Consider the following 15,000-nt stretch of genomic DNA (forward strand, 5'->3'; position numbering starts at 1 on the left):
ATGCTCCCTCGCATGCAGCAAACAAAAGCAAAGACTATTTGCAGTAACTGGGGTTCTCAGGCTACCCCAGTAATATCAAACCCTTTTATCTACACTGCGTATGAAATTATTAACGAGTTTACATGTATTTTAATATTTTTGGGGGGGCTACGGAAGATGAAGTGGACTGCGAAATCACCAGATTTGACCCATGAGTTATCATGAAGCGACGCCTCTATGCAAGTGGACGCCAATTTAAGAGCAAAGATGAGTTGTGGAATGCTCCCCAAGAGGTATCGTGAGGAATAACTGTTGAGGAAATCACAAACTTTACTAATTCTGTGGACCAACGTATTTTACAAGTCATTCATAAAAAAGGATCGCATATGCCCTACTAATTATGTCAACGTAGAAATTGCTATGTAGTTATTGTGTTCTAAGGATTTTTCCTAGTTCATTTAATGTTTGAAAATTATTTTAATAAACAAGTTATGGATGTATTGTGTTTTTTCTCATTAATAACTTGACACATTGAAATCAACAGATATTCCTGTCTTCTGCCATAGTTTCGCTAATACTGCTTTAAATACTTTTATTTTCTGACTGGTGAAGCTGAATAGTATTGTAAGCATTTTCTCAAAGTTTCATGGAATTTAATTTACTCGTTCCTTAAATATTAAAATAAATGTAAACTCGTTAATAATTTCATACACAGTGTAGATAAAAGGGTTTGATATTACTATCAATACACAAAAAATACGAATTTATAGAAGTATATATATTTATATATATATATATATATGCATACATATATATACATATATATATACATATATATATACGTATATATATATATACATATATATATACATATATATATATACATATATATATATATATATATTCAAAAGAATTATACATGGAAAGAGAGGAAGCAGGAAAGAAGAATAAGATACAAACTATGGAATATTCATTTTTTTTACATGGGGGTCACCACTTATCAAGGCCCGAAGGCCACTCAGGGATAAGGGTTATTGCGTGTACAGTAATCAATGAGATAATATTGTAGTAATCATTTGTATTGGGGGTTTTGATAGAGTGTCTTACTTAAGAGGGTGGCTTGTCAGGAGTTTGTTTATGTTGGACTTGAAGACGTCCAGGTAGTAGTCAGGTGGGAAAAAGGCAAGCGGCAGAGAGTTCCACTGGCGTGCAGTTCTAAGAAAGAAGCTTTGCTCATGGAATCTACGTTTGGATTTAGGCACAGATAAAGAGTGGGGAAAATTATTGACAGTAGTTTCAGCCAGACGGGTGTTTCTCGTGAAAGATTGGCGAGGGGGGACGAGGGATTGGAGCTTAATAATATAATGCAAGCCAAACGACACCAATTAATATGTGCCATCCGCAAGAAACACATCCAAAGAAAGAGAACTATGTGTATATATATTCACACACACACACACACGTATATATATATATATATATATATATATATATATATATATATATATATATATATATATATTCTCTTTCTGTGGAAATTTATATATATGTATATATATAAGCATTCGTTTATATAAAAATATAATTTTGAGTTAAATATTACTTGTAATAAATTCCAAATTCTTACAAATAACTAGCTCAATGAAAAATGTTTCCAACTTCAGAGCACATATACGGAATAGTTACATGCCTATGACTAAATGAAAGAATCAATTCACAAGCAAAAACTTGTTTTTTTTTATAATTCAAGCCAATTCCTATATTTTGTTTATTACTGTCTTACACATGTTTCACTCTAATGATGGAAATACTGTCCTTGTATAATTATACCTCTCGTCGGACATATATATTTCTAAAATAAATTCAACACATGGTTCAAAATACGAAATAAAAAGAATAAAGATAGAGAGAATGATAATTAAAAAACGTATATATTCCAATAATTTTTCCGATTCCGATACAATTACTGATTTCGTACTAAATTCCCGATTCTGATACAATTACCGATTCCGATTCTTTATTAATTATAAAGTTTTTATTTTTCATGATTACTGTAAAAACACATGTTAAATGTTCATATATTTTCTCAAACGTAAAAATACACTTGTGGAGCATTATTTATCGATTTTAGTTTTATATTGATAGCTTAAAATCAATTAATATTCATTGTTTTATCATTACTAGCTGTAATGAAATTGTCAAGCTGAGGAAACTTATTAAATCGTAGAAGTGAAGTATCTATAAATTGAAAACATAAAGCTAAATTTAAACAAGGGTAAATTTTTTTAGTCTTGCAGGTAATTAGATTTTGTTATTCGTGAACATGACTGCTAGTATTTCTATTTGTATTTCTATGTAGTATATATTTGTATATGAAAATTTCTTTATGCTTGTATATGTTTATGCATCTGTATTTGCTTTGATATGTATGTGTACGCATATATCGGTAACTAGGCTGGTTTTCTCTGCGGGCTTGTCTCATTTAAGGCTTGACTTACGGCATGAAAAAGTATGTAAAAACACAGTTATAATAAAATAAGCCTGGGTCTGGTGTTGCCACACTCACTAACAAAACGTTGGAAAATGGTATTAAGAAATATAAAAGTAATGGGGTTAAAATAAAAAAAAGTTGAATTTCATGCTCGACAGAGAATGCTTTGATGACCAACATGAGGGATCCGGTGAGGATTTTGCTGTTTGCTTTTATTTCGGGTAACAGAATACAATAAATCAAATACAGGTAAATAAATATTATCAGAACAAACCAAACATCACAAAGAGGATAGAATAGATCACAAAGGAAAATAGATCGATACAGTACTTACACAAATAGACTTCTTTGGGACATGTAGAGATTATAGTAAAGATTGTCTGCGCTGTTTGACTTCCGGTTTCTGCTTTCCTTTTCGCTGGATAATTAAACATGGTCAAGCGGACACGAAAATGATTCTTAATATGGGGAAAGAGAGGAAGATAAGCGTTAATCAGAAGAGACCATATCTTGCTTGACACCGTATCCTGTTTGTTGAGCGCAAAGCGGATGGGAAAATGAGCAGATAATCTTTACTGTAATCCATATAGAACATAAACCGGAAGTTATGTCATCGATTTTCCAAAAACCGTGCACATACATATACTACATATACTAATCGCACAATATAAACTGTAAGATTTATGTCCGTAAGTATTTCTAAATACGTAGACAAGTTTGTTTTCTACTCCTCTCCCTCTTACTGCGTGGGGGGGGGTGCAAGATCAGAAGGTAGGGACTTGAAAAGGCAGCGCACTCTGGCTTACAAAATACGCCTAAGCAGCTCTGGTGGTATTCATCAGCAGAGACGCCTAGTGCCATTAGCAATAATCTACAGACAGAAACAAGATTACGGGCTTCAGAATAGCTCTGACACTTCAATGTGGCCCCAAGTTTTCATGTGCATGCATACTAGTTTATAAATATGACTTGTATATCTCGTCAACATATAGAAAAAACGTCGATGGATGATCTGGTGTATTAAAATAGAATGATATGCATAAATAAATAATGAGATATGGTTAATGTCGATAGAATTTATGGGTCTGATCTGACCTAATGGCTGCACGGGGTAAACACGCCGTTTCTCGACCACTATCTCTTTTCAGAAGGACGATAAGCAGGAGTTCAAACATTGCATTTTTTTAATGTATGTTATGTTTTTGTTTCCAGATTATAAATTATGCGATCGGGAGTGTTTCCAGATTATAAATTATGCGATCGGGCGTGTTTCCAGATTATAAATTATGCGATCGGGCGTGTTTCCAGATTATAAATTATGCGATCGGGAGTGTTTCCAGATTATAAATTATGCGATCAGGACTGTTTCCAGATTATAAATTATGCGATCGGGACTGTTTCCAGATTATAAATTATGCGATCAGGAGTGTTTCCAGATTATAAATTATGCGATCGGGAGTGTTTCCAGATTATAAATTATGCGATCAGGACTGTTTCCAGATTATAAATTATGCGATCGGGACTGTTTCCAGATTATAAATTATGCGATCAGGAGTGTTTCCAGATTATAAATTATGCGATCGGGAGTGTTTCCAGATTATAAATTATGCGATCGGGAGTTATTAAAAAGGAGTATAGAAGGTGATAACATACTATTAACATTAAATTAGTGTATAGATGCGCTAATTTAATGTTCGTAGCATGTTATCACCTTCTATTTAAGATGGCAAAATGATATCGTGAGGTTTGCGTTCGCGCCGAACGTCGATACAATGGAGGTATGTCACAAACTCCTATAAGGATATTGGCGATAAACCGTAATAACCAGATATATGCTGTCACTGCATTAACCAGATTATTTAGATAAATATTTTTATAGTTTCAACAAAATGTGGTTTCTCTTGACTTGGCCTTTTGGCCAAGATCAAAGTGTAGTAATTGTTCCGGCAGATACTGAAAGCAAAGACCATATGTGGGGGCAGCCCCACATATAAAACCTTGGTCAATGTAGGGGCAACCCTTCATACCAATTGTCACTATCCTACTCCCCAGGCAGTTGGTCCCCATTTCCCCTTCACTCCTCACTTAAAAAATCGGCCTTGTGCCTAATTTGCTCGATGGGGGAGCAAATAAATACCCTTTTAGTCAAGATCAAAGTGTAGTATCTGTTTTTCAGATGCTACACTTCCATTTCTTGTTCTCTTTCGGTGGAGGAGCAGTCCTTCACGATTGAGACAATTTTTATTTTTGTACCGTTTCTCCGCGTTAAAAAATGACCCTGGTGTCTAACTCTGTCCCGTGGGGAGGCATTGTAAATAGGTACAATATAATCGCAGGGTCTCTATTTACGCTGAATGTCCACATAATGCCCAGTAGCAACATGTTACACATGAAAGATGTCGTTGTGGAATTTCCACAGGTTTTGCTAGTTTTTTTTTTTATGAATAGTTTGAATGTTTTAAAATACTTTATTTTTGTGTTGTTGACTGAAAGACTTTGCTTCTTTTGGTTTGACCTGTTCTGCGTTTACATTTTTATATATGCAGTGCAGACAAAAAGAAAGTCCGCGCTTGTATTTTTTCAAAAGCTGCAAATTAAAGCTTAATTTAATGTAACTGTTTAAACAGCCTATACCTCATTTGATTCGCCTTTTATTCCTCTATAATTTTACCTGTTCATATTTGACTTTTAATTGAAAAGTGTTCACGTCAATTTAAAAAAATAACTCCAAATTGAGGAGGCAAAAAAGGAAGTCCGCAGCAACAAATTTGCTTAAAACCAGCTTAAATTATCGCCCCTAAATTAGTTTAAAATATCCACCAACAGGCAACAAAGCATCTTTAATCGTATTTGTTGTTGTTCCTGGTTATACAACGTAACATTTAGTCCATATGCCACAAATTTCTCTTAGTGATCGTAAGGAGCTCATTAATTTCCACGTTTCTGATTTATCCAATCGAGAAATCGGCCGCAGATGTAAATGTGATGAGAAAACGGTACGAAAGACTGTGAAAAAGCACCAAAACACCGGCAGTGTTCGTGATGCCCCTAAATCTGGTCGTACTATGGTTACTTCTAACAGGGAAGCCAATGCTATCAAGATCCACAGCCTAAGAAACAGATTTGAAACGGCTCCCCATATCCAACAACAGTGCAATCTTTTTAAAAAGTGCTCTCTTTCTACTATCAAGAACAGATTAAAGGGAGTTAATTTGCGAGAATATGTTGCAAGACGCAATGATTTCATTAAAGAACAGAAAGCGCCGTCCGGACTTCGTCAGATGCAATGAAGATCATGACTCTTCATATTGGTCAGAAGTACTTTTTAGCGGCGAAAGCAAGTTCAATAGGCTAGACAGTGATGGTAGGTAGTACGTCCGTCGGAGGAAAGACAAAGAATTTAATCCTAGTTGCTCAGTTTCAACGCTGCAAGGTAGTGGAGGTTCAGTTTTGGTGGGGGACATTATTAGTATCAATGGTCCAGAGCCTATAGTTCGCTTGCAAGATCGAAGTAATTCGACCAAGTACATTAATATTTTCTACCTTACTCTGGTCGAATTTGGATGATAATCCCATCTTCATGCAGGATAATGCTCCCATTCACACAGCTGGTAAAGTCAAGAAGTTCCTAAAAGAGCATGATATTCCCTGTTTAAATTGGCCTGCACAATCTCCAGACCTTTATCCTCTCGAAAACGTATGGCATTACATCAAGCAACAGCTACGCAATGATAAAATTTCAAATTTTAAAGAACTTTGGAAAAAATTAAAGAAAAGCGGAATGCCCTTTCCTCGGAGTATTGCTGCAGTCTAATTCAAGGAATATACAAAAGATTGCAGGCTGTGAAATTGCAGAAGGGCTATGCTACTAAATATTAACTAGTCTATTATGCTCCTGTTGTATTTGTGTTGCATTAATGTTCTAAAGTTACATTTAAATAACAATTTCCATTGTGTGGACTTTCTTTTTCCCTCCTCAATTTGAAGTTATTTTTTTAAATTGACGTGAACACTAGAATATTTCAATTAAAAGTCAAATACGAACAGGTAAAATTATAGAAGAATAAAAGGCCAATCAAATGAGGTATAGTTTGTTTAAACAGTTACATTAAATTTAGCTTAAATTTGCAGTTTTTGACAAAAATTACAAGCACAGACTTCCTTTTTGCCGTCTGTGTATATATATATATATATATATATATATATATATATATATATATATATATATATATATATATGTCTGCTAGAGTCGACTAATTTACAAATTTATAAACTATTGTGGTTCTGACATATCCGATTCATGGACGCATGTAATTGTATCGAAAAGACGATCCTTTTTAAGATTATGACATGCTGAGCATATTAGCATAAAATCAATTTTACATTGTGTATAAAATAGAGGAAATACTATTTCAATTAGTAAATTAGTCAACATACTCGCAGAAATTCTACATGGTCAATAGTCGATATAAAAATAGGAATGTAGAAGAGGTCCAGCTAGAACAAGTAAAGCCTTTTAGTTGGTTATATAAAAAATAAAGTACTTTAGAAAATAAAATATTTAACAGATATTAGTTTAACAATTGTTTTAAATACCTTATTTTTAATGTACCTCATTAAAAGCCTTTACTTCTTTTCGTTTGATTAGTTCTACTTTTTTTATTTACAATGGAGTCACCACTTATCAAGGCCCGAAGGCCACTCGACGATAAGGGTTAATAAGTGTACAGTAGTTAATGAGAAAATGTCGGAGTAGTCGTTAATATTGGGGATTGTGTAAATTAGATTACTTAAGGGGCGGTTCATCAAAAAATATTGGACTTGAAGACAACCATATTCACACACAGTCAGTTGGAAAGCAAGCAAACGGAACAGAGTTCCACAGGCGGGCAATTCTAAGAAAGCAGCTTCGTTCATGGAATCTACGTTTAGGTTTAGACACAGATAAAGAGTGGGGGAAATTATTGATTGTGGTTTCAGATAGACGAGTGCTTTTCGTGAAAGTCAGGCGAGAGGGCCCAGAGATTGGAGCTCGGACGAAGACTTGCTATGAAAAAAAAACGATAAGGCAGAGAGAGGCTCGCAACGTTTCTTCTGTGGGAAAGAAGTTGCAGGAAAGAGAAAAGGGTATCCTCCACTAGACTACGAAGTGTATTTTGAACTCTGTCAAGGCAGGATAAGCTGCTTCTAGGAGCTCCTGTCCAGATGCGGCAACAGTACTCCATCCTTGGACGTACTTCGCTCTGATACAAGTAGAAAATTGTATCAACAGTGAGATATCTTCTGTAGCAGTAGAAAGATCCCGCCAGTTTTCCAGCAGCCTTGGCAACAGATTTGATGTACGTGTTACATCTCAGATCAGAAGTAAAGGTCAGTCCAAGAAACTTGTCAAAACATGGAGCATCCCCAAGACGAGAGCTATTCATTTCAATTGATACCAGACGGAGATCAGAGCGTGGATGATGGAAAGATAAAAGCTTGGTTTTAGATGTATTTATTAACCAGCCACCTCTTTCCCTATTGCACTATGTGATCAAGATCAGAGGGGAGAGAGAATCAGAGAAAACTTGATCATTTAGCGCCTTTGAAGTGTTGCCATATATGGCAATGTTGTCAGCATAAATGTTTATGAATGATGTTAAGATGTGATTTGGGAGATTATTAGTGTAGATCAGGAAGAAAGTTTAGCCCAGGTGAACTCCTGAGGGACTCCAGCATTAACATTGAGAGCTTCTGATTTCTGCCCACCAACCACTATTCTTATGAATCTATCAGAGAAAAATGATTTAATAAATGAAAAGACATTTCCAGCTATACCGTAGCTGGAGATTTTGTAGAGTAGATCCTTATCAAAGGCTTTTGATATGTCAAGAGAAACTGTCATAGAAAGGAAGCCTCCGTCGAGAAATTCGCTAATCCTTTGAGAGACAACTTAGCATATCTACTGTAGATCTAGCAGAACGGAAACCATGTTGCATGTCACTGAGGAAGTTATTTTTGCTGAGGTGCTAACTACTATTCTATTTAACACAGATTTCAGCAACTTACTCGTGACGCACAGGAGACTTCTTAGTCTTATTGAGATGAAGATGGGCGATCACCTGAATTTTTAATATGGGGCATACTGATGAGATTTTCCAGAGTGTTGGGAAACAATTCTCCTTAGGACAACGCTTAAACAGCTTTGTAAGTATGGGAGCTAGTTCTGGTTGAAGCTTTTTGACCACCATAATAGGAATGTCGTCAGGGCCAGTTGCTTTACTGGAATCGAGGTTTTTGATAAGCTTGGCAACATCACGCACATATATTTGTATGTCGCATAGCGTGTTTTCAAAAACAGAAACAAATAGGGTGGACTGATCGTATAGGGTAGAATTAGCTGCAAAGGTTTTGGCAAAGGGTTTGGCTTTGTCCGATGCTGACGAGGTTACCCCAGCTCCATTGATGATGCTTGGGAGAGAGCACACGCTTCTATTCAGGGCCTTGTTTGTTATTTGCCAAAATTGGTGGGAACCAGGCCGTTGCTCAGCTACTTTGAACTTGAACATGCAATTCTCTCGCGTTCTTTATTACTCTTTTACAGTGATTGCTGGCAGTCTTGAAGGCGACTTTATTCTTAGTACGTTTATTATGTTGGAAATAATGAAAATAGTGATTTCTGTGTGCAACGGCAGCTACACATTCTGGAGAGAACCATGGCTGGTTTTTATGTTTTTGTTGGAATTTTTTGAAGAGTATGAAGCGGTATATACCTACAATTAAGCATTCCGTCAGGTTTGATACTATGGAGGACACGTCCTTTTTAAACATTGAACACAGAGGTAGATCTGATATAAATGTATGAAAGTTATGCCAGTCAGCCATAGAGTATCGATATACTGTACGATGGAGATGTATATGGGAGGACTTATTCTATTTTGTTTTTATCTTGACAGAGACAATTGAGTGGTCGGAAGATCCCAGTGGGGACAGAATGGAAGATGAACATAGCTCAGGGCAAATTGTGAGAAAAACATCTCGGAGACTTGCATACTGATCACCAGTGTCGGGTGCACGAGTGGGTTCATGAACAATCTGAGTTAGGTCATAAGCAAAAGAGAAATCGTGACAGAAGCTCCCCTTATCATCTGTCTTGTTTGAGTGGGCTAATAATTCCACATTTTGAACATTGAAGTCTCCACAGACGTGAATGTTAACAAAAGGATGAGCAGATAGGATGAGGTCAATTTTCTCAGATATGATCTTAAGGACATTAATTGCGCTGTTATGGGGGCATATTGTTCCCAATTTTATCTCAACCATCGGCTGTATAACAATATGTCGGTTAATGTCGGCTAATTTACTAATTTTTTAAGTTTGTTTTCCCATGAATTGGTTTTAACATTAAGTATGTTACCATTTTCAAAGAAATACAATTCTTTAACTACTGGTCATCATTTTTCCGGTACATTTACACGAATCAGTAAACTAGATAATTACTGGCTATAGGTAATAAAATTTATTGGCAAGTGTAAATTAATAATAGGATAGTGTCAGTGTCGAGGAATGTAAAGTTGAATTAAAAGGTATGGAAATGCGTAAATTAATAATGAAATTAAGTTGACAGTTTTTGAGTGCCCTGTGTATGACACTTTGTTATTCACAACGGTAAAAGGAGAAAAAACTTTATGATATGACGTATCAGCGAATGACAAGACCTTAGAGTAAAGCAGCAACGACAACAATACTTTGGGGCTTAAATAAAAAAAAAATGGTAAACCTAAACAGAAAGGTTGCAAATGATGTGTTTACCTTCGACGAGGACGGTGATTCTCTCCTCTGTTCGATAGCCTGTTTGGACGCCGGCGTTGTTCCGATCCCTTTCTGTTTAAACCAATACTGAAGAAGACGGATCCTCGGTTGAAACCTCATTATTATTTCTATTACCAGGATGATCACCACCAAGAAACCGACAGATTCTGTAAGACAAAATTAATTCATTTAAACTATTGTATGACTTCAAAATGCGTAAAAGAAAAAATTAATGATATATATATATATATATATATATATATATATATATATATATATATATATATATATATATATATATTGATTGTTGGAGAGCTATTGGCTACACATTAGCAAACGTGTTTCAATGACCCCCTAGCAGGGAAAATCACCTCATCAGGCCAAAACCCATCCACCTGATGAGGTGATTTTCCCTGCTAGGGGGTCATTGAAACACATTTGCTAATGTGTAGCCAATAGCTCTCCAACAATCAATATATTGCTCTGTTTCATGCATTGAGCACTCTTTGGAATGACATATTGTGTTGTTGTTATGAGTTAACGAAAAATTCTACTAACAGTATAATATATATATATAAATATATATATATATATATATATATATATATATATATATATATATATATATATATATATATATAGTAGAACACGGAGATACGGTGCTCCGATATACGTTTTTTCAGGTTACGATGTGCTATTCGACATTTTTCCGGTCCCTGGTTACAGTATTTGTCCCGCCTTATGGTGTTAAGCTATTTGATTATATACATGTGTTTTATATACTGTACTGTATTTTGTTAGTAATTTTTAATATGTAGTGTATAAAATTTTGTTTATGCCCCGCCATACGGAGATTTCACCTGACGATCCAACTCGGGAACAGGTTAATGCCGTATTCCGGGGTTCTACTGTATATACTTAAGTAAATATAAGGTGCCTTAAATAAGTTTCCAGACTTATTTTGTACAGTCATTAAATACGAAATTTGCATAATTTAAAATATTATAGTTAAGCGTATTTTACGACCGGGCAATGTCGGGCAACGCCGGGCAACGCCGGGCAACGTGTAGTGGCTTGCTAGTATATATATATATATATATATATATATATATATATATATATATATATATATATATATATATATTGAAACAGAGACAAAACGTGAATAATAATGGTTGAATCGAATCATCGATATTCTTTAACAATGTTTAGTATAATTTAGCAACAAGATGCTTTATTTTTTTACGGCATTAAAAATCGATTGGCTGCCACGTGTGTTTACCCATATTTGTTAAGGTTGTGCCAACACATTGGACGAGAAAATCATTTATTCCTTTGAGGAATGTTGATAATTTTTAGTTATCTCTTTAACTCAAGCATAAAAAAGAAATGCGAATTAATAACTTTTTTGTAGACTGTAATTAGATGCAATTGATGACCGCGCGCGTCGCAATTCGAATATAAAGTACATCAATCAAAATGGCTACCGTTTGGCCTTAGATTAGATCGACAAACCTTGTGCGACTGGAAAAGCTTCTAATACCGGAAAAAATGCAGGCAAAAGATTGTAAATTCAGTCATAAGCAAGAAATAAAAAAAAAATACGTTTATTTTAATCATCTTGAAAACTTAATACGTTTTAAAAAAAAGTAGCCTAAACGAATATACTGTCACGGACACGACACAAAATGGCAGTACACGCCCTTGATCAAGGTGTTCGACCCATCTTATTTTACAAACCTATCAACTTTTCAAACCCTGTCTACCACAACCCAGTCCTGCCTGGCTGGCATTTCTGATGCGCATTTCACTCTGGAGGAATTAAGCCGGCTTCCTGTGAGGGAATGAATTTCTAGGGAATATCAAATCTTCAAGCGGTTCTCAGACGCATTTATATCCGGGTTAGGGGAGATGATTTTGATAATGTTTTTTTGTTTTTTGTTTTTTTTTTTCAGGAAGGTCTTGCCGTCCTCTTACATCCGAGAGTGACTAAGCACAACGTAGCTTAAGTTTTCAATTGCATTTCTGTTAGTTTGTTACACTTACGTATGAAATGGCATTTTTGTTAGTGTGTCACGATTAAGAATAAAATAACATTTTTGTTGGTCTGTCAGTCTAAAATAGGTTTTTCCTGTCTGTAACATTTTGAAATAGCATGTTCATTCGGTTGTGACGCTTAAATTTTAAATAGCATTTTTGTTGGTCAATAACGCTTAAGTTTCAAATAGAATCTTCGTTTGTCTGTGGTCAATTAATTTTGAAATAGCATTTTTGTTTGAGTTGTGGTGCTTAAATTTTAAATAAGATTTTCGTTGGTCAGTCAGGCTTAAGTTTGAAATAGCATTTTCATTGTGTTCTGATGCTTAAATTGCATACGGCATTTTCGCTGGTTTGTAACGCTTAAGTTTAAAAAAGCTTTTTGTCTTTTCTGAATTTTTGAGATGAGAATTGGTTATTCGTATTATTTGGATTCATCAGACAACTGTTCTCATCTTGAGTGCTATTTTCACAACGTTTCGGTCGGTGTAACCTCTAACTTTCTTCAGGTTTTCTTGTCGAACCAGGGAATATTTCTGTCCAACTCGGAAATTTCGACTGAATTTCGAACGGAACCCTTTATTTACTTCACGAGGATAGCATGCTCTTGTTTCATCAGCCAATTGCATTTTTCCGTCGCCCACACGATGACTTGAACCTTCAACCATCAGGAGGATATCACTTTTACAATTGATTTTTCCAAGTACTCTAACCATTTCCGAGTTCGACAAGATACACTTGAAGAAGGTCGGAGGTTACATCCATCGAAACGTTGTGAAAATCATACTCAAGATAAGAACAGTAATCTGATGAATCCAAATAATACGAAGACTTTTTGTCTGTCTGTCACATTTCATTTTGAAATAGCATTTTCGTTACGTTTTAAGTCTTAAGTTTTAAATAGTATTTCTGCCGGTTTAACATGCTTAAGTTTAAAATAGCATCTTTTTTTATTATTTTCGTTTACTTTTGGTGATTGTACGAACACCAGTATGCTACGTCATTATGCCGTATAAATCAGTCCGGCGTATGACAAACTGCATACGGTGATGAGGATCCGACTAGAGAGTTTTGTGGGTTGCTGGTTAGACTTTAGTTGCTACTCTAATCTGGAATGGTAATAACTACTTTAGATTTAAAATAATTTTCCAGGAAAATGTGCCCGATGGTAAAACCCAAATTTGAGATATTTGGGGAGTTTTGAGACATCCTTAAATTTTCATTACTCTCATGACTATTCTGATCCAGAGTAGTAGTTTTCATGGTTTATATTAGATTTGCAACTTTTTTTTATGTTGAATATAGTCCTGAAAAATTTTATTTTAGGATACCTGGGTCATTTGACATTAACTATCCTTTTCAGTTAGTATAGGAGATTTCTTTGCGATCTACTAGTTACATTGTTTGGATTCCAACGTGTGATCCAGGTATGGATTGTCACCTTGTTAGATCCTTATTTGTAGTGTCTGAATCGTATAGGTGAATTGGTGACTAAAATCCCTTTTTAGCAGATAAATTTCATAAAATAAAACAACAATCTCCGGCCGGTTAGTTCGTTGTTTCATAATTTCTTATGACGTTAAATTACCGTTGTTTTACGTAAACACATAAAATGACTTAACTGTATTTCAAAAGCATTTTCTAGGTTACGAGGTGCCTTCAATAAGGTTCCAGATATTTTTCGTATAAACATTTTTTGATAGTAGCCACATGAACCTCTAGTCCCCTTCGAAGTGATCTCCTCCGGCTGCAATGCATTTTTGTACCGTTCCAGCAACTTCTGAAAGACCCCATGGAAGTCCTCATGAACGACCCTCGTCAAAGCCTCTTTCATCTCCTCAATTGTCTCTTAACGACAGTCTCTAAGGTTTTCCTTTGGCTTAGGTAATAACCAAAAGTTACAGGGAGCAAGGTTTGCACTATATGGAGGGTAAGGAACTGTCTTGGTGCTATTCTTGGTCACGACAAGGTCTTTTTTCTGATCTTCTCTAAGCATCCTGGGCAAAAACTTCGCGCAAATCTTCCGCATCTTCAGTTCCTCGCGAATAATTGTGTGTACAGTTTCCACACTGACATCGAACTGTACACTTATTGTCTCTATGGACACACGACGGTCCGTATCCATCATACCATCATATTCTTTATTTGGCTAACTAAGTCTGGTGTTCTGAATTCCTTACCTCCTCCCATACACACACATCATTCCTCACAGACACCCTGCCTTCCTTGAATCTCTTATGCCAATCAAAAACTGATACTTGATTCATCCAAGATGGCCCAAAAGCACTTAAGAATCCCGTACGTTTTTCTGGCATGTTTTCCTAGTTTCAAACATTTTATTGAATCTAGTTCAATGTGTCATGTCCACATTGTATTTTTGAAATTAACTGTGAAAATCAGGCTTTAGTATATATATATATATATATATATATAGGTATATTGCAATTCCTGCTTAAGCTATTCATTTGAACTCGAAATTATAAAAATTGATCAGTCATCTTATAAGATGTATAGAAATAACATATTGAATTTTCAAGAGTCTATGACAGTTTTAAATGCCTGTACAAAAATGTTTGGAAACTTATTGAGGGCACTTTGTACATGTGTACAGATAATGATTGATGTTGGGCATTCATTCAAACAATTCTCTCTATATTATATTTCTCTTAGCCTGGATATCTTTCTGTCGGTTCCATTTTTTT

At 35.3% G+C, this 15,000-nt stretch overlaps 1 protein-coding gene across 4 annotated transcripts in view; it reads right to left on the minus strand.

The window, feature by feature from the left end:
- LOC145248290 (uncharacterized) overlaps nucleotides 1-15,000 on the minus strand; it is a 261,627-nt gene that overhangs the window by 120,862 nt on the left and 125,765 nt on the right. For all 4 annotated transcript variants that reach the window (XM_080110167.1, XM_080110166.1, XM_080110164.1 and 1 more), the window contains exon 3: nucleotides 10,262-10,428. In XM_080110167.1, the coding sequence (XP_079966293.1) occupies nucleotides 10,262-10,428 (167 nt within the window). The remainder of the gene's footprint in view (nucleotides 1-10,261; nucleotides 10,429-15,000) is intronic.

This window comes from Euprymna scolopes, chromosome 26, assembly GCF_053919585.1.
Source record: "Euprymna scolopes isolate OS-2025 chromosome 26, ASM5391958v1, whole genome shotgun sequence".
In the NCBI taxonomy this organism is placed as follows: Eukaryota; Metazoa; Mollusca; class Cephalopoda; order Sepiida; family Sepiolidae; genus Euprymna; species Euprymna scolopes.